The sequence below is a fragment of the Mixophyes fleayi genome, chromosome 10, assembly GCF_038048845.1.
Source record: "Mixophyes fleayi isolate aMixFle1 chromosome 10, aMixFle1.hap1, whole genome shotgun sequence".
Lineage (NCBI taxonomy): Eukaryota > Metazoa > Chordata > Amphibia > Anura > Limnodynastidae > Mixophyes > Mixophyes fleayi.
Genome location: NC_134411.1, coordinates 2204586 through 2226222, shown reverse-complemented (window position 1 = coordinate 2226222; position 21637 = coordinate 2204586). Strand labels below are relative to the sequence as shown.

The window sequence follows — 21637 nt, the reverse complement described above, 5'->3', positions numbered from 1 at the left end:
TTCCGATGCCGCGCGGCTGCGACAAGCGGGGCACATACAGGTGTCATGCGTACACGTATGATGGGAAACATGCAATGCCTGTGTCGGAAGCATGCGGCTGACCTTTGTGCTTTCCCTTTTTTTCCTTCCTGGCACTGCCAGACGGGCAACTTGCGGCTCCTGCCGCCTTGGCCTTTTTAGTGGATTTGGGAGGCTGGATCTCCGTTACCGCCTGCGTGTCCTCCTGCTCAGCCTCCGGTACTGCTCGGCGGGTTCAGCAAGAAACAGACAAAGAGAAGATCGGATTACACAGGAATGACAGCAGCTGTATCAGCGCGGCGCAGTTCTACCACGGGGATCAGGAGATCATAGGAACTCTTTACATGACCACAACAATAAGAAATGACAGCAAGAAAATCAAATTAAAAACACATTTTTATTGTTATCCGTGTCCTTCAAAATGCCAGAGTTCTGGTTTCAGTGACACAAAACCTGATACATTTATTTTCTGGAATGCAGAATGTAACAATCTGAAATATTATAATAAAGATGTTTCTGTTAGTATTTTAGTTCATGTACGTAATTCAACCTGCATTATTGTAATAAGAAAGGGGGTTAGTATCTACGGCCTTTATGAAAAGCACCGGGCAAAAATAGAAGAGATTTTACATCCAGGCACCTGCTCTATGTAAAGTGTTATCTAAACAGTTTGTAAAAATACATAATAAAAGGAAAAAAGATATAAAAACAACAACAAGCTGCCTCATTAGAGGTTCACAGTGGGACAATATGAATATTTATTATGCTTTAATCCTGTAGACGAAACACTGATCCTGACAGTTACATCACTTCTGTGAATTGTATTTTATTTTACAAAGCACCTGCAGATTCTTGTGACCTTCAAACTTCAACCAATATGTATCAAGTCAGCTTGAAAAGATAGAGGTCTGAGTTCCTGCATCTCTTTATTATCACTTTATGGAAACAATGTTGCAACCACCTAGCAAAACAGCAGCTAGAAGCTGCAAAGCAGAATTATCCAGCAGAATAATGAATATCATTATACATTGGTCCCATGTATGAGCTCTTAATCTTACATGTTACACAGGGCTATCTTTTCCATTGGGCACGATGGGCAGAGGCCCGTGGTCCCCACGGGCAAGGGGGCCCCATAGGCAGGGCTCTTAATTAGAATAAATAATCCTGCAAAAGAAAATACCTGCAAAAAAACACTACAAGGGTTGCTGAGCAAGTACATCTATCTATCTCTATATATCTATATCTGTATCTCTATACATCTATATATATATATATATATATATATATATATATATATATATATATATATATATATATATATATATATATATATATATATGTATATGTAAGGGCCCCGGTGCACTGCTTTGCCCGGGGGCCCATAATGTTGTTAAGATGACCCTGATGTTACAGACGACTGACGTGATCTGCATGAGGAATGGATCTTGGTGTCTGGAAAGATTGCAGTCAGAGCCTGTAATGAAGCGTCACATTTTTGGGGGCAGCAAAATGAAAGGACTTCATTAGATGACCAGTTTTTTTCGAACAAAAATAATTCAGTGCATTAACCACGTTAATCTACTAATAATGTTTAAAAATACCCATATCTGTTTTTAGTGCTCACAACTCGTGTACAAATGTTTACGGTAGTTTGTGTAAGGAATGAGAATTTAATTTAAAATTCCGCAGAATATCTAGGAAAACGCTGGCTTGCAGGGATTTACTTATTACAGGTGAAGTCTTCAAATTATGTCTGTTTTTAATCACAAAGCTAATTCCCCCCTCTTCTGTGTCACAGCTAATTCCAGCTCTCAGTCTACCCCCGTTGTGAAGCCCCTTAGCTGCACTGTATCACAGATAGGAAATATTGCTATATTCATTGATAATAATGACTGGATGAGCCGTACCAGACATAATACAGCACCTCTGCACCACCAATATTACATTACACAGATTCGTGTAAATTGGAAGAGTAGTTTGCTTGGTATGATAGTTTTTATTTCCCCGATTATTGGACAATAATAACCAGTTTGGTCTATCTGATGGAGGGGCTGATAATGATGGGTATATTCCACGTATTATCTTATATTGCGGCAATTAGCCGTTGCTAAATATAGTATTAACGACATTATAATGGAAACTACTGAGGAGGAAAGGGATCTAGGAGTCACTATTTCAGGTGACATAAAGACAGGTAAGTAATGTAACAAAGCAACGAGGAAGGAAAGTCAGATGCCTGGTTGTATAGGGAGAGGAATCAGTAGCAGACAGAAAGAAGTAATAATACCCCTGTATAGGTCATTGGTACGGCCTCATCTAGATACTGTGTTCAGTTCTGGAGGCCATATCTCCAGAGGGATATAAATACATTACAGACTGTACAAAGAAGGGCAACTAACATGGTGCATGGTCTATAGCACAGAACTTACCCGGAACAACTAATAGACTTGGCCTATTAGGAACATTTTAAAGCAAAAAAAGAATCAAATAAATTCTCCCTCTGAATCTGATATGAATATATAAGACCGATTGCTGTATCTTTTATCATTCTCTGACAAACATTCCTATAAAAATTGTTCCAGCTAAAATAATTACATTTTATTCCATTCTTAATTGCAGAAAATACATTTGTATCTATTGTGGTTTACCTTTCTATTCTTTTTTTCTGTACATTATGTCCATTAAAAAAATGAATATTTAGAGAAAACAGATAATTCTTATTCTTGCCCCAAATAAATAGCAAAATATTTTAAACGCTACTTTTTTTTTTTTTTTAAAAGAAAAACTGAAATCTATAATGGTTTATTCTTTATCAAACATCAGAGATAATCTGAGTGCTTGTTAGAAAATATTTTCCCCATCTGCAAATAACAATCCCATCGTTTCCGCCTGACCTGATTCAAAATGGGCGCGGTTAATCAAAAGAATATTGTGTTGCTAGGGTAAAGAATTCCCCGGATACCGAGGAATAATAGCTGAATATGCCGCATAATTAATCTTAATAAGGCATTTCATGAAGTAATCAGTGAGTTATCTGGAGGATTTCAATGGCCTTTCTCAGAGTCGGGGGAACAGTTCTGGGAAACGATTTATGATGGCGAGTGTAGGTTTAATAAGCTTGACCTCCATTGTGAGGTTAATTGATGACAAATCAGGGAGCAGCCTTATAGAAAAGAAACAACAGCTTGGCGACATCTCGCTGTGGCATTACCCAGTTTAACAGGTCGAAGCGCTAATGAAGGCTATTAAAAGATACTGTGTTTATAATGACGGTCGTCTAATAATAGATATTCCTGGAGTAACATTAACATTTTTATTTTTTTAATTCCATCATTCAAAAATACGCATTTAAAATGAATCAGTCGGTGCAGACGAGAATTACCCGCGGTACATGGGCATTGGTGGGTTCTAGATATAAACGGTAAAGACCGATGCATAAATAAATACGTTCTTTATTGGTCATATAATCTTCTCATCTGCATCTTCCCTTGTGACCCCTGATCACAGGTTGCACACACGCACACACACACACGCACACACACACACACGCACACACGCACACACTTTACACTTGTATCTACAGAAACACAAAAACATGGAGCTCCGATGAAAGAATGGAAAGGGTACGGATAAAATAGATTAATAGTGTAGAGGGTTATGGTGTTAATAAATAACTTTATCCAAATCACCACGAATGCAAAAAGTTATAACCTAATGTAGAATATAAGCTTAAGGGCACGCATGAAGCCTTTGACAGTAGAGGTTATCCCGATGGAGCGCGAGAGATGGTTCCACAGCAGGGGAGCAGCCTGGGCACAGTCCTGGGGGTGTGAGGCTATTCCGCATCTACACTAGCCCTAGATATCTGGCTATAGCCCAATATCATCTCTCTCCACCCTAAGCATCAAAGTCTCTTCTTCAGGATATTCCGCATAACAACCATCTGTTGTCTCCACATCCTCTGATCCATCATCTTCACTGGATTCCATATCCCTTTTCCTCTACAATTCATTATCTTTCTCCTCCTCAGTCCCTCCTCAGTATTACTCCCTCATGTAGTCCTCTTTTTCCTCGTGTATCGTCATCTCCATTTTACCCACCACAGCCCTTCTCATCCAGACCTTACTCAGCCAATTCATTTCCCCCAATTTTCATCTGACTTCCATGTCTTAATTTCTATATGACCTCTATGTTCTCCTCTATCCCTTTATCCTCCACATCTACATCTCTATATGACCTCTATGTTCTCCTCTATCTCTTTATCCTCCACATCTCTATATGACCTCTATGTTCTCCTCTATCCCTTTATCCTCCACATCTACATCTCTATATGACCTCTATGTTCTCCTCTATCTCTTTATCCTCCACATCTACATCTCTATATGACCTCTATGTTCTCCTCTATCTCTTTATCCTCCACATCTACATCACTATATGACCTCTATGTTCTCCTCTATCTCTTTATCCTCCACATCTACATCACTATATGACCTCTATGTTCTCCTCTATCTCTTTATCCTCCACATCTACATCTCTATATGACCTCTATCCCTTTATCCTCCACATCTACATCTCTATATGACCTCTATGCTCTCCTCTATCCCTTTATCCTCCACATCTACATCTCTATATGACCTCTATGTTCTCCTCTATCTCTTTATCCTCCACATCTACATCTCTATATGACCTCTATGTTCTCCTCTATCTCTTTATCCTCCACATCTACATCTCTATATGACCTCTATGTTCTCCTCTATCTCTTTATCCTCCACATCTACATCTCTATATGACCTCTATCCCTTTATCCTCCACATCTACATCTCTATATGACCTCTATGCTCTCCTCTATCCCTTTATCCTCCACATCTACATCTCTATATGACCTCTATGTTCTCCTCTATCTCTTTATCCTCCACATCTACATCTCTATATGACCTCTATGTTCTCCTCTATCTCTTTATCCTCCACATCTACATCTCTATATGACCTCTATGTTCTCCTCTATCTCTTTATCCTCCACATCTACATCTCTATATGACCTCTATGTTCTCCTCTATCCCTTTATCCTCCACATCTACATCACTATATGACCTCTATGCTCTCCTCTATCCCTTTATCCTCCACATCTACATCTCTATATGACCTCTATGTTCTCCTCTATCTCTGAGGGGCAACAAGTCAACATTTTGAGGGCCACTTTTGCATATTTCTGTTTTATACAACCATTCACACACACACACACGCAGAATATTCAGCACCTCCTTCCTTGCATTCAACAATGATAAACTGAACGAACGCTTAATGACTTCTCATCTGAACCTGCTGGTGCCTTAACGTCCATCTCTCAAAAATATGCAAAGCTGAGGAAATAAAGGTTTTTATCAACAAAGAGAACAGTTGCAGCAGCCCTTGGACCCTTCATAAGACAGCGTCTTACATATCTCCAATTATACTTATCAGGTCCATACCAGGGAAGCAGTGACGAGTTATTTGTAAGCGCCCTCTAGTGGCTGGAACTAAAACAGATCCTTCCAAACAATGGATCGTCTTTTCCTTTGTGTTTCACAGAGAGAACAATGTACCGTTTATAAACAATGTAACACCCCCAGTAAGTGATTTTGACTCAAGTACAAGCATTACTCATGTTTCTTAAGACATTGATTGGTGTTCTGCATTCCGCCCGAATGGTTCATCAGTAACAATGTGACACATTGAGATAAGATGTCTGCACAATGGTAATTAATTATCCTAATCAGGGTAGAGCGAATAAACACACAGACTGAGGAGGAACAAAATGTCATCTCAGGGAAAGGAGGAAAAAAAAACAGAGAGGACAAAACAACACGTGGAAAACAGAATTGACGCTGGGTGCGACACAGAAATGGCCCAGGTTCAATGACGCGGCTCTTACATTATCTGTGCCTCAGTGGGTAAGAGCGCTCACATGAAAGACTTCATACAGGCTCGATTTTCTATCTCTGTATTTGGATGTAATCATAGGTCCTGAGAGCTTATCCGGTGATCTAAAATACAATCTCCCAGCGGTGGTGATACAATGCAGACAGAGGCCAAGTGGTCGATCTATTTGCAGATTAGTATCAGAACAGTATGTGTAGCCTAAATCCTTCTCTATTCCTCAGATAGATGTTTGTTCTAGGAATCACTACTCTTTCAGTAAAATAATATTTTATAACATTACTCCTGAGCACACCTATGCGTCACACGGTTCTATAAAACCCTCTTGAAATCAGTTCATCCTGCAGAATAATCTCCCTCCTAAACCTTGTTGAATCTGTACTTGAATGTTCCAATCATGTCCTCCTGCTCCTTCCTCTGCACTCTGAATACTAAACGTGTCCATGGGGTCTAGTTCAGATGTGTCAAACTCGCGGCCCGCACAAGCACATCGTCTGTGCTCCCGCCAGGGCCCAAAAAACAGAAAAAATACTTATCTGTTGCGGCAGAGACCGGCCCTCTCCTCCCCTCCTCCCTTTACACTGAATATTGGGTGTGACGTCATCACTCCCGACATTTGCAGTGAGAAGCGCACAGGGAGGAGCCACGAGAATAATAGAAGAGAACAGAAGAGAGAAAAGAAGGCAACAGAAAGGTAAGTGAAGGGGAGTAAAAGCAGCGTCATGGGGGGCGCAGCGTCATGGGGGGCGCAGCGTCATGGGGGGCGCAGCGTCATGGGGGGCGCAGCGTCACGGGGGGCGCAGCGTCACGGGGGGCGCAGCGTCACGGAGGGCGCAGCGTCACGGAGGGCGCAGCGTCACGGAGGGCGCAGCGTCACGGAGGGCGCAGCGTCACGGAGGGCGCAGCGTCATGGGGGGCGCAGCGTCACGGAGGGCGCAGCGTCACGGGGGGCGCAGCGTCACGGAGGGCGCAGCGTCATGGGGGGCGCAGCGTCACGGAGGGCGCAGCGTCACGGGGGGCGCAGCGTCACGGAGGGCGCAGCGTCACGGGGGGCGCAGCGTCACGGAGGGCGCAGCGTCACGGAGGGCGCAGCGTCATGGAGGGCGCAGCGTCACGGAGGGCGCAGCGTCAAGTATCGGGAAGAAAACATAAAACTTTATTTTTGTTTTTTCTTAATAATAAACCGTACAAAATTGCATACGAGACGTCTTCTTTTTCTTGCGGTCCACATAATTTCAGAGTATTTGGACCAATTAGGGTTTGAGTTTGACATCTGGTCTATAATAATGACTTACAGAAAGATGGAGTAAAAAGATATAAAGATTATTTGGCATTAAGCATTACACCATATTCTGTAAAGTGATGTTCTCTTATTCCTTCCATTAGATATAATTTCTCACTGGCGTCAAAGTCTATAAAAATAACGTTAAAGTCATGAAAAATTCAATTTTCAAAGTGTGATGAGTCATTCAAATATATCAAGTGTTTTTTTCTTTTCACAAAAAAACAATTAGTGAAATCTAAATGTTCCTCATTAGAATATATTACCTTATATTGCTTAAAATTACTTTAGCTAGGAGTCGTATTCTATACCCAGTACACCATCTGAAGTAACTCCTTTAACTTTAAGTAACTTCTAACTCTCCACATTGAGTCTTTCATGGTAAGTTTTGTGCTTTAGACCATTTTTAAAAAATCTTCTATGAGTCTTTTTCTATTTTATCAAGAAGATCAATTTGTATAAATTGAAAACAATCCTTTATGTGAAGTCAAACTAGCTCTGTGTACCATACAAACAAGACTTCCCTAATCCGACCACTAATCCCACTTTGTCTGTGCAGCCAAGAATTCTGCTCACCTCGCCACTTGCCTGTCTCCGCTGTTTACTCATTTTACAATGGACACTGATTTATAAGTTGCATTGATTCGCCCTTTACCTTTGCAGTTTTAGTCCTCATTGTAACCCCCAATGCGATCATCTAACCAAGGATTCTCTCTCTCCAAATTTCTTCTATTAATTACACAGAAATAAACCAAAAAGTGTGCAAAGTATGATGACATTTATGGCTAATTCCGCCTTTCATCTATTACTTTAATTGTGAAAGTCCCACCACCCGTCACCATAGTGCTGTTGGGCTCCCTGGAGACATCGGACAAAGGAACCAATTTGGGAGTAGGCCCCACCAGAGCCCCTTGCACGGCTTCAGGCTGCTTACACAATCTCTTTTCAAGGACCCAGTGGGGTAGTTATTGGTTCTGGGACTTCAAAATGAAGCTTCCTTGTGGCAACAGTTTAAAAGGGAAAAGTAGAGGTGTTGCCCATAGCAACCAATCAGATTCTAGCTATCTAGTACCTTCAAGAAAATAATAGCTAGAATCTGATTGGTTGTTATATGGTTGTATATTTTCCTTTATAGACGGTTGGATACATCTACCTCTAAGTCTATATTCTGTGGGGTAAATATTTTTATATATACGTAAAGTCCTTTTCTGCAAAACCACAACAGTGAAATGAAGTTCACATAATGAAACAATTTAAATGAAGTTATATTGACCTATAGATAATAATGTACTCCTAGCAAATTAACAAGAGCACATGTATTGAACACTGTGAATTCTGATATTCTGGAAGCTTCTCCACATATTTCTGTCCAGGTCACAAGATACATTTTTATACAAGAAATGTCAATTATGAAAAACAGTTCAATAGGTTTATTTCTTAAATAGCAAAATAGTTTGTTCATACCACATAACGTATAATGATAATGATGTTACTGGTGCTCTCTGATGTGACGGCTCGAGGGGCCACCGAGACCCAGTCACACAATGTATAATGACATTGAGAGTGGCGTTACTGGTGCTCTCTGATGTGACCGGGAGAGTGGCGTTACCGGTGCTCTCTGATGTGACAGTGAGAGTGGCGTTACTGGTGCTCTCTGATGTGACAGTGGCGTTACTGGTGCTCTCTGATGTGACAGTGGCGTTACTGGTGCTCTCTGATGTGACAGTGGCGTTACTGGTGCTCTCTGATGTGACCGCTCGAAGGCGCCACCAAGCCCCAGTCACACAATCCTATAGGTTATTTACAGCCCCCACTATTGCTGTGTGTAATTATTGCAGCCCTGAAGAAAGCTCCTGTGTAAAAAATAAGAACAACCCAGAGACAAACTGCCCATCTACCCCCCCCCGTGACAGTGACAGTGGCGTTACTGGTGCTCTCTGATGTGACAGTGAGAGTGGTGTTACTGGTGCTCTCTGATGTGAGAGTGGCGTTACTGGTGCTCTCTGATGTGACAGTGAGAGTGGTGTTACTGGTGCTCTCTGATGTGAAAGTGGCGTTACTGGTGCTCTCTGATGTGACAGTGAGAGTGGCGTTACTGGTGCTCTCTGATGTGACCGGGAGAGTGGCGTTACCGGTGCTCTCTGATGTGACAGTGAGAGTGGCGTTACCGGTGCTCTCTGATGTGACAGTGGCGTTACTGGTGCTCTCTGATGTGACAGTGGCGTTACTGGTGCTCTCTGATGTGACAGTGGCGTTACTGGTGCTCTCTGATGTGACCGCTCGAAGGCGCCACCAAGCCCCAGTCACACAATCCTATAGGTTATTTACAGCCCCCACTATTGCTGTGTGTAATTATTGCAGCCCTGAAGAAAGCTCCTGTGTAAAAAATAAGAACAACCCAGAGACAAACTGCCCATCTACCCCCCCCCGTGACAGTGACAGTGGCGTTACTGGTGCTCTCTGATGTGACAGTGAGAGTGGTGTTACTGGTGCTCTCTGATGTGACAGTGAGAGTGGTGTTACTGGTGCTCTCTGATGTGAGAGTGGTGTTACTGGTGCTCTCTGATGTGACCGGGAGAGTGGCGTTACTGGTGCTCTCTGATGTGACCGGGAGAGTGGCGTTACCGGTGCTCTCTGATGTGACAGTGAGAGTGGCGTTACTGGTGCTCTCTGATGTGACAGTGGCGTTACTGGTGCTCTCTGATGTGACAGTGGCGTTACTGGTGCTCTCTGATGTGACAGTGGCGTTACTGGTGCTCTCTGATGTGACCGCTCGAAGGCGCCACCAAGCCCCAGTCACACAATCCTATAGGTTATTTACAGCCCCCACTATTGCTGTGTGTAATTATTGCAGCCCTGAAGAAAGCTCCTGTGTAAAAAATAAGAACAACCCAGAGACAAACTGCCCATCTACCCCCCCCCGTGACAGTGACAGTGGCGTTACTGGTGCTCTCTGATGTGACAGTGAGAGTGGTGTTACTGGTGCTCTCTGATGTGAGAGTGGCGTTACTGGTGCTCTCTGATGTGACAGTGAGAGTGGTGTTACTGGTGCTCTCTGATGTGAAAGTGGCGTTACTGGTGCTCTCTGATGTGACAGTGAGAGTGGCGTTACTGGTGCTCTCTGATGTGACCGGGAGAGTGGCGTTACCGGTGCTCTCTGATGTGACAGTGAGAGTGGCGTTACCGGTGCTCTCTGATGTGACAGTGGCGTTACTGGTGCTCTCTGATGTGACAGTGGCGTTACTGGTGCTCTCTGATGTGACAGTGGCGTTACTGGTGCTCTCTGATGTGACCGCTCGAAGGCGCCACCAAGCCCCAGTCACACAATCCTATAGGTTATTTACAGCCCCCACTATTGCTGTGTGTAATTATTGCAGCCCTGAAGAAAGCTCCTGTGTAAAAAATAAGAACAACCCAGAGACAAACTGCCCATCTACCCCCCCCCGTGACAGTGACAGTGGCGTTACTGGTGCTCTCTGATGTGACAGTGAGAGTGGTGTTACTGGTGCTCTCTGATGTGACAGTGAGAGTGGTGTTACTGGTGCTCTCTGATGTGAGAGTGGTGTTACTGGTGCTCTCTGATGTGACCGGGAGAGTGGCGTTACTGGTGCTCTCTGATGTGACCGGGAGAGTGGCGTTACTGGTGCTCTCTGATGTGACAGTGAGAGTGGCGTTACTGGTGCTCTCTGATGTGACAGTGAGAGTGGCGTTACTGGTGCTCTCTGATGTGACAGTGAGAGTGGCGTTACCGGTGCTCTCTGATGTGACAGTGAGAGTGGCGTTACCGGTGCTCTCTGATGTGACAGTGGCGTTACTGGTGCTCTCTGATGTGACAGTGAGAGTGGCGTTACTGGTGCTCTCTGATGTGACAGTGAGAGTGGCGTTACCGGTGCTCTCTGATGTGACCGGGAGAGTGGCGTTACCGGTGCTCTCTGATGTGACAGTGAGAGTGGCGTTACCGGTGCTCTCTGATGTGACAGTGAGAGTGGCGTTACTGGTGCTCTCTGATGTGACAGTGAGAGTGGCGTTACTGGTGCTCTCTGATGTGACAGTGGCGTTACTGGTGCTCTCTGATGTGACAGTGGCGTTACTGGTGCTCTCTGTGACAGTGGCGTTACTGGTGCTCTCTGATGTGACAGTGGCGTTACCGGTGCTCTCTGATTTGACCGCTCGAAGGCGCCACCAAGCCCCAGTCACACAATCCTATAGGTTATTTACAGCCCCCACTATTGCTGTGTGTAATTATTGCAGCCCTGAAGAAAGCTCCTGTGTAAAAAATAAGAACAACCCAGAGACAAAACTGCCCATCTACCCCCCCGTGCCAGCTGTCACCTGCCCCAACCACCCTACAATCCCCAGTAACTCACCGTGATAAATTGCGCTGCTATTGCTGCTGTGATAAGATTCCACTAATGGCGCCTGCTCCTCAGACTGCTTCATCCTGCGAGTCCGGGTGCGACCGTCTACGTTAGACTGGACCATCAGAGGCTCCTGACGTTTCTTCTTCTGCTTCTGCTCTAAGAGTGCGCGCTGGCGAGGAGACAAGATTATTCTATATTATCAATAGCAGAAAGATATAAATGTACAAGACGATATATTGTATCACATCTGGGCAAAAATTCTCCAGTCGTCATCCCATTGTCACGTTTGTCCCCCCCCCCCCCCCCCATAATGTTACAGAGTCTGTGGTTGGCCCAGAATGTTTAGCGTTTATATTTGTGAATGTTACAAAGTATTTTTGCTATGAATCTATTTTATAACAAACTGAAATTGAGGCCGAATATGTATATTACAATATAACTCCAAAGCTTTTTTATTTGAACCCTTATCTCTCAGTTGACAAGAAGTTGACATAATTTACTATATTCATAGTAAATTATGAACAACATTTTATATGTTATATATCATCTTTCATGTTATAATAGTGCATGTTCATTCTTTCTTCATGGCAGTCACCAGGCTGCCATTATCTGCTACAAACGATAAGAGCGGTCTCTTACACCCCCCACCTGGAGGTCTCTCATCGATCTCCACTGCGACAATGATATTTGTCGCTATCAATAACTCACCTGTCTGTCAAGTTTCTGTTGGCGCAGAGTGCTGCTCTCATCATCCAAGACACTGTGAATACAAAATACTATGTGTCAGGTGTAACAGAAACAAGTCCCGCTGTGTACAATCTATGGAGACGGCTGTAACATGACTTACAGGGTAATATACAATAATGGCTTAAGTGACGGCAGCGGGTGAGCGCATAAACGTCTGATACAATACGTCAATCCCAATCCTCTATTACATGCTCCATGCTGAGTAAGAGAATACTGGTCTCATGTCTACAACATGCTGTAGTCAACATCTGTTGCACTGTACAGTCAAACCCCCCAAATGACCAGACCACTAGGGGTGCTTTTTCATTGGAGTCTACAGATTATAACAGATAAGAACATTGGGCCCGATTCATTAAGGATCTTAACTTCAGAAACTTCTTAATTCAGTCTCCTGGACAAAACCATGTTACAATGCAAGGGGTACAGATTAGTATTCTGTTTTGCACATAAGTTAAATACTGACTGTTTTTCATGTAGCACACAAATATCAACTTTAAATTTCAGTGTACAAATAAGCTATCAAGTATGTATGTGCTACATGAAAAAACAGCCAGTATTTAACTTATGTGCAAAACAGAATACTAATCTGCACCCCTTGCATTGTAACATGGTTTTGTCCAGGAGACTGAAATAAGAAGTTTCTGAAGTTAAGATCCTTTATGAATCAGTCCCAATGTTCTCAGCAGTGAAACCAATATGGCTGCTTACAGCAACGCTAGAGTGACAGATGAACTACGCAAATATAGACCCCTATAATCCAGTCCCAGCAGATGCAAACAGACGCTGCTAGAATGGACCTGGATCAGTACCCAAGAAAACAAGGTCCTGATGATGTGGGAAGAACTTCACACATTTATAAGGCTGTGGGGAGGTAATAAATTACTTTGTAAGAGTGCTGTAATGGAATTAGAGCTAAAAAACATGTTTACCTCCATGGCTGATATATGAATGTTTAAATTTAGGGGTTTAATGGTCCTTTAAAGCTACTATTTGACTTTAATATATATGCATATATGTGTATTGCTTAGCTGGATATATAGACCTGGAGTAACTGAAGTGTTTATATACTCAAATATATCCAGCATTATTATTAATAACAGTTAATTATATAGCACTTTCAATTTGGGAACATACATAGTAATAAATTGAGACGGTATTAACAAAGAGGTAACAGGGCCCAGCTCTCAAACGTGCACTCTGTAGGACTCCCACCTCTGTAGCAATCTGTCATGTTAGGAGGGTGGGCGGGGCTTCTCTATCTGAGCCAGCAGAGTGAGTGACAGACTTGCCGTCTTGCTCAGCAGAAATGATCTGCGTGAACTGGTGGATTCACAGGTGGCTGATTAAGACCAGGTAGGAAAAAATTAAATGAAAAATTTAAAAAATAAGTAAACATAATAATGCAAACATGTTTCTATGCTGTCCCCTGAACTATGACCCCTTAGTCACCTGATTGCCCATATGGTAAAGCCCTGTCTAGAAGTGAATAATGTTGTCTTCTCTCTGTATATTTATATGTTCCCTGTCATGTTCACACTTTTATACCGTGTCATTTACGCTCAGTATAACATACAGTAGATGACTTAGTAATAGGTCAGACATCTGGCTGGGGGTGCAGGACCCGCTCACAGATATGGTAGGGGGCACGGCGCACCCGCCAGCCAGTAACTCACAGAGGCGTCTCCTGACAGAGCACAGCTCAGGAGCTCAGAGGTAATTAGATCCCTGGAGTCCGTGTATCAGTCCAATCTTCCTACTTTAGGTCCTTTATTAGACGTAAGTGCCATTTAGTCCCCAGGATAATGTGGAGACGCTGCATTAGTGTTCTGTCATGTGTCTGGGAGATGACAGTGAAATAGAACAGTGATAACATCCTAAATACAGATTACACCCCAACGTATCATAATAATTGTCCTAGGGCTCAGAATTTAAGTTTCGCTGCCGTGGTGGTGGGACTACAAGTGACAGCAGTCCTCTACATACTAAATATATATGTCTCACCTAAACAGGGAATAATCCACGTACACTACTTATAGATAAGTAAAATCATCACCATAATATCCAGGGAAACAATGTTTGAAAAACGAAAACAAAAGTTGAAAACGTTTTACTGACTTTAAAACATTGTTACATTGTTTCAGGATCAGTATTGAAGGGGGCTTAATAATCCCCCAGCACAACTTCCCCCCCAATCACACTGAGCCAGCAGGATCCCGGTACTGACAATAAGTGGGATCATCTGCTCTGTGATTAGTATTACTGTGGGATATTAATGATTCATACACAATACCCAAAAAGGTGGAAACGCTTTCACTCCAATAATCAATAACATTCACTACTCTTATTTATTCTACATTTAGTATATTTAAGTTTTTATCACTTTTTACAGATCTTGTTTACATAAGTACTTTAGTCATTTCCCCCCCACATACACATACACACACATATACACACACAATATTTACTTTCCATTGATCCCCGCACAAGTGAATACAGCGTAAATGTATTAAGAACAAAGTATACATTAAATCTTAATCTGATAATTGATTTACAGGGACCATTTACTTTCTTTACTAAAGGAAATGTGATTTCACCTGGGACATTTAAGAGGGTAATTCTAGCGCTGAGATTACAAAGGTTCTCTGAGCAGAGACAACCTGGCACTTGTACAATGGTGCGACGAACGCAGCTGTGCGCACGTGTTAATCCATCACCGCAGCCAGAACGAGCGACAGACATTCTTGGAAACAAATACAATTTCTTGGCAACCAGTCGCACAACTGTATAAACACTCACACACATGCAGACATAAATAGTGAGATATTCCTTGTAGGCACAAAGCACACACGCAATCCCTGGCAGAATTCCCCGGTGTAACATATGGGGCTTATTTACTATGGAAAGTCGCAGAGTAACACTATAGCTGAATATTTGGAAGTCACTGCGACAACATTTACACATTTTACAGTAAATCCCTTTTTTCCTTATAGAAAAGTTCAACTCTCAAAGCCCCAAACTAACAGCAGTCGGTGATCTTCCTATAACTTTCTTACTTTATTTACAGTAAGTACAAGGTAAGTTGTATGGCCTAACATTAGGAGGTTTGAAAAAGTGGGGATGTTGCCTATAGCAACCAATCAGATTCTAGCTGTCATTTTGTAGAATGTACTAAATAACTAGAATCTGATTGGTTGCTATAGGCAACATCTCTTTTTCAAACCTGCAGTTTAGTAAATATACCCCAGTTCTCATGGCTGTCCTGATTTTTCATTTCAAATCAAGACATGTCCAAGGAACACTATTAAAATGTGAAAAAAATTCTGTATTTGAAATAGTGTTTTTAAATGAATCATAATGTATAAAGCCCATAAAATAAGACACCATGTAGATACAAGATAAATTATACTGTATGTGTGGTCGCTACTAGAAAGAAAAGAGGATATTTCCAGGGAAAATCCTTGAAGAGCATGAAATGTCCTTTAACCAATCATTTGTGCAACGTCTCAGAACTCTGTCGGGATCTCTCCAGCGTCTGAGACACTAAAATAACTCATTGGCCAAACTGTCAAATCATCATATAAAACTCATCTGCGGTCTGTCTAATCACATTTAAATGAATTCAGTGTCAGTGACGACTTAATAATTAGTAGATTGTCCGCTGGAAAGATGATGATCAACGGACAATATAAAATCAAAAATCAAAATAAATAATAATTGCACCTCTGCCTAGACATTAAAGATAAGTGTAATGGTCAGGTTATAATGCAAGTGGCCTATAGCGTGTCAACGGCGTCTGTCAGCCACATGACTGCGGAGAAGATGGGCTGGGAACTCTGGAGGAACCACAGAACCCTGTGCTGTATAACAAGGGGGTGGATACACGTGACACAATTGTAAAGCGCTACGGAATTTGTTGGCGCTATATAAATAAATGTTGATGATAATGATCACTGTATAAGTCACTAGTTAGACCACACCTTGGATAAGGGGCACCTTCTTGGGCACCCCTAATCACCAAGGGAATAGGGGAACTAGAGAGGATTCAGAGGTGGGCAACAGAAATAATAAAGGGAGTGAAAGGATTAAATTACAAAGAGAAGTTTGAAAAACTAGGTTTGTTGACTTACGATAAAACGGCATGACCCAAAAAACATATATAAATATAGCGGAGGTCAATACAAAAGATTTGTCTAATGTACTCTTCATACCAAGGACCCTATAGAATACAAGTTGTCATTATTAGAAAAATGGTTTCACCATCAGCATAAGGAAGGCTTCTCTACTGTAAGGGCAGTGGAGCTAGGTAATAATGGCAGATTCACTAACGGAATATAACATGCATTGAAGCCTTCTTAACAGGGACGTTATCTGTAGCTATAACTAGTACAGGACATCGTGGGGGTGATTGAAAGAGGGGATTTATCAGTTTGACATTTTTGGGGTCGGGAAGGATATTTTTTTTCTCCTTGTGACGCCAAATTGTCAACTATTTTCCTTCCTCTGGATTAACACAAGGAGAATATACGAAGGGTTGAATTCAATGGACCGGTATCTTTTCAATCTTACTAACTATATAACTGCAACACCATTTAGTTGTAAAAACTGTCCATTGGAAAAATGAACCATTAAAATAGAACTATGGGTGAAACAGGAGGACCCGGGACTGGCCTGCGGACTTTTCTGCTTTAATTGGGGATGGAGGACAAAGGTTTTCCATGAAAATAAAAAGCCTCGATTATACCATTGAACATAGACGTTGAACGTCTCACCCGGGGAAGGAAGGAGCTGATAACATCATGTGTGAATTTATTACTTATTCACGTATTTGGGCAGAGACCCCATTTCTTGTTTAGGACACAGTTATCTAGTGTTAGACAGCACCTGCTAAACAAACACAGCAAAGACTCTGATCCAAGGGAACTGTCTGAGATAGGAAACTACGGACGTTTCCTCCCAGACACAGGGCAGCCTCTTCTTCCTGCCAGCCTAATTATACCCCCTGATGCCCGGCTGAATAATGAGCATTGATGCCATAAAGCGGGATATGGGCAATCACGTGGATACAGATGTAGGGGAACAGAATTGGTATTGTACGTAATGTCATACTGTAGTTTACTACTTGAGACAGTGCCCCGGCTAGTATCAGTGGGAAGCAAGACGGGGGGACTACTTAGTAATTATTTTGGCTTAGGGGTGCCTGGAAAAAATTATGGAAACCCTAAGGGTGCCTCGAACTGAAAAAGTTTGGGATCCACTGACTTGAGATGAACTTGATGACTTAAGGAATTGAACACATTAGGGATTAAGTCACAGCAGCAGTCATATTCTTCTACGGTCAGATCGACAGCTAGCGCCAGGGGCGGGAACAGCATCGCTGGGTCCCTGGGCACAATTTGGGGGATCTCTGTAAACTCTCCCGGGACCTCCGACCAGAGGGGGGGTCCTTGGAAGGATGAATCTGCAGTGGAGGAAGTCTAATGCTACCAGACTCAAATTTTAGACATAATTAGTGGCAGGGGGGGGGGGGGGGGTGCTGAAACACCCACAGAGCTGGCGTCTATGAATGTCAGTACCAATGATCATCATCAGCAGCTATTTATATAGCGCCACTAATTCCGCAGCGCTGTACAGAGAACTCGCTCACATCAGTCCCTGCCCCATAAGTTTTTGAAGTGTGGGAAGAAACCGAAGCACCCGGAGGAAACCCAGCAAACACAGGGAGACCATACAAAATCCACACAGATAAGGCCATGGTCAGTAATTGAACTCATGACCCCAGTGCTGTGAGGCAGAAGTGCTAACCACTAAGCCACCGTGCTGCCCACATGTCGGTTGGATGATAGGTGACGTTATTGCAGAACTAAAACGTATGTCTCTTTCTTGTCTGAATCATGGGTTACGTCCCAACGCTGCAGAGAGTGATATTTATGCCGGCTCTTAGGTCTAGAAATCAAACCTAAAATTTGTTTTAAATTGTCTCAATATGAGACCTATAAGCAGAAAATCACAGGAGAAACAACAACGTCGCAGGTCTGTGGCGTGGGACAGTTACCTCCAAGACATAAAGCGCCAACTTCCCCTGTCATGACAGACGGGACGCTGTTTATATCTCAATGCTGCGACATTTCTGAGGCTTGGGGTCAATGTACACGCGCCCGTGATGGCAGAATGTCAACATCTGTTCCAAGGGCGGATTAGGGGATAGAAAATGTCGCAGGATCGTTCCACACCAAAGATGTGCAAAGAAGTTTATGTTCTGGGGATTAATTTCTAATTCAATGGTTCATAGAAGAATGTTCTATTTTCTATCTAAAACATGTATTTTTGGGGTGCACCCTGCACACAGCGGAAGCCGCCATTTTATGGGACGAACCAATACTTATGAGAATTCACTAATAACTGGTGACATCGCTGAATGAGGCACAAAGTGAATAATTAATACGAATTCTTAGGAAGACTGGTTTGACTTACAAAAATGGTGACTTCCGCTGCGCCTAGGGGGCAGGTAGACACGCTCCTTCGGGAGACATGTGATCGTGCCCCAATTTAGGAGTTTTAAATGTTGGTATAAACTATAATGACCAATTGCTGCACCGATAGGTGGCTCCAAGGCTTCTAATCTGCAAATACTAAACCTACGCCGATCTATAAACACTTTAAGCCAATTGCCCCAACTGTACAGAGTAAGGGGTACATTTATTAAACCTTCCAAAAAGCAAATGTGAAGGCGTTACCCACAGCAACCAATCAGATTCTAGCTCTCCCTTTCTAGATTGTCCTTGTCTGGATCCCAGTTGCCTCAGGCTGCAGTATGCAAATAAGGAGCAACAAGCTGAGCACTAGCGCAGAGGGAGGTCCTACTACAGACTTCATGAATATACAATATCCGCGCAGAGATAACGGGCGGCTCCTGGGAACCTGACCACCGGTCACATGACTGTGGATTGCGTTACATCGTTACCAGCACAAACTTTATCATTTATTTATTCTGTTTCAAAGTCTAAGAACTTTCCGTAGCATTAATCTCCTAATTATATGAAGCAATTTACAAGCTCACTTCTTGAAGAGGCTTCATCCATTTAATTATGTACGGCTTATGTCAGACACTGTAAGAACGAAGGGAACTGAAGAGCAGAATACGTCTTGTCCATTACAGTAAAATGTGACTAGATGCTCCGCAAAAATAAGTCAAACGTTTCCACGCAGTGGGGGGGTAGGGGGAGGGGGGGGGGGGCTTTGTATATACAGCAATGAACACGTGGGTGTTTTTGTTGCAAAATACTTGGAGACTCAGGACCAGATTCATAAAATAAAAAAAATAAAAAAAAAATACACAAGAACTCATTGTGGAACATTGTCAGACCCTCCAAGATTACCCACCCAATACAATACGCTGCTCTCGGACTTCCCACTTAATTTACGATTGTGGCTACCTGGGCTGAATTAATTGACGAGGATCAATTACCAGTAATCTCAGATAAGTACAAAAGGTGCTTTTTGTCTTTAGAAAACCCCACCAATATATGTAAAAGTAAGTGTATGTACAAAAATTGTTTCTATGTAATTATCACATGTATAATTAGTAGTCAAATGTCAGTAGAACAGTGGCTCAGTGGTTAGCACTCCTGCCTCACAGCACTGGGGTCATGAGTTCGATTCCCGACCATGGCCTTATCTGTGTGGAGTTTGTATGATCTCCCCATGTTTGCGTGAGTTTCCTCCCACACGCCAAAAACATACTAGTAGGTTAATTGGTTACTATCAAATTGACCCTAGTCTCTGTCTGTGTGTGTGTGTATGTTAGGGGATTTAGATTGTAAGCTCCAATGGGGCAGGGACTGATGTGAGCGAGTTCTCAATACAGCGCTGCGGAATTAGTGGCGCTATGTAAACTCATCCACCAACAAAAATGTCCGGGATGCCAAGCCCGGATCCCCAACTCAACCTGCCCATGCTTAAAAAAATATTTTCTGTGTTTTTCGCGGGCATTCCCTGACTGACGCAAAATTCCTATAAATGTTTTATGACGTAACATTTGCCCTGTGCTGAGCGAAGCATTTAATGGAGCTGTGTGATAAATTCACTGTAAGAATCAGGCAACGATGGCGGATCATCTCTGCAATATGGAAAATATCGCTATTCATCTTCTTTGGGTCCCTTATTATGAAGGTAGAGTGCGGCAAGGCATCAGGGGTGCTACATGACAGTGAATTAATCTGGTACTGGAGACAGTGAACCATTCAGGGACAGAGAGCTGTGACTATACGTCCTCTAGATGAGAGCTATTATTGACGTTCCAGCATCTCCCCTATAAATACACAAAGACAATGCGATTACCCGGCTGTCTGACAGCAAATCAATATGGAAATAAAACGGAGACTACTAACTGACGGAGTACAGCTTAACGCAAACAATATTACGCATCTGGGAGGAGTATTTAACAAGTCAATATCTACCTCTTAATTCAATCCATTAGGCACAATTCATAAACACATCTATATAGGGACAATTATTGTAAAGTGCAACAAATCCCACCGGGGGATTAGCTGGGAATAAGACAACAACGCTCTATGAGCAGACGCACCAGACAGTGAGAGGACTAACAGCGCACGGGCGCATCTCGCAGATGCGCTACTTAACCTGCGCAATTCTGCAGCAGGGGGCCTCAGAGGAGGCGGCCCAGACGACTTTCCCAGGCCTCCCTCATCTCCTGGTCGCTTAGCCATTGCACCCCCTGGTTAAAGCACAGTGTTGCCTATGCTAAATTGCATAATCGTGCACAGATCTATTGGTAACAGTTCCTGCACTCAGACAAGTAAAACAGGAACTGTGGCCAATTATCACATCAGCACGCGTTGTGGTCAGCACTGCTGAATCCTGCGCTGTCGATACGGAGTGTTCAAAGAAGCTACATATTTGTATCATATATCTTGTGAAATACACCCAGTAAGTTGGGACAAGTGTCAGCTCCTGGGTAACAGCCTTAGGAGGGTATTCAATTGTTAGCGTTAACGGGAAAAAATGAGCACTCCAAAAATCTTAGCGTTAATACGGTAATTACTCGCGGAATTTCAGCTCGCCGCTCCCAGATTGGCTAGCTGAAATTCCGCGAGTAAACTACCGTATTAACGCTTTTCGCGCGCAATATTACCGTATAAACGGTAATATTTTTTGAGCGCTCGTTTTTTTTCGTTAAGGCTAACAATTGAATACCCCCCTTATAGTCTGAATGTTTTTCCTCCGACCCTACACAAAATATGCAAATTATAATTTAATGGTCTATTGTTTTATTAAATAAAAAAAAAGAAAGAGG

At 42.7% G+C, this 21637-nt stretch overlaps 1 protein-coding gene across 5 annotated transcripts in view; it reads right to left on the bottom strand.

Moving 5' to 3' along the window:
- TUB (TUB bipartite transcription factor) overlaps window positions 1–21637 on the bottom strand; it is a 117120-nt gene that overhangs the window by 15306 nt on the left and 80177 nt on the right. For 4 of the 5 annotated variants that reach the window (XM_075187613.1, XM_075187609.1, XM_075187611.1 and 1 more), the window contains exons 2-4: window positions 12286–12337; window positions 11584–11746; window positions 103–240 (exon numbers count right to left, since the gene is read on the bottom strand). In XM_075187613.1, coding sequence (XP_075043714.1) covers window positions 103–240; window positions 11584–11746; window positions 12286–12337 — 353 coding nt within the window. The remainder of the gene's footprint in view (window positions 1–102; window positions 241–11583; window positions 11747–12285; window positions 12338–21637) is intronic. The other variant, XM_075187612.1, reaches the window with a different exon arrangement.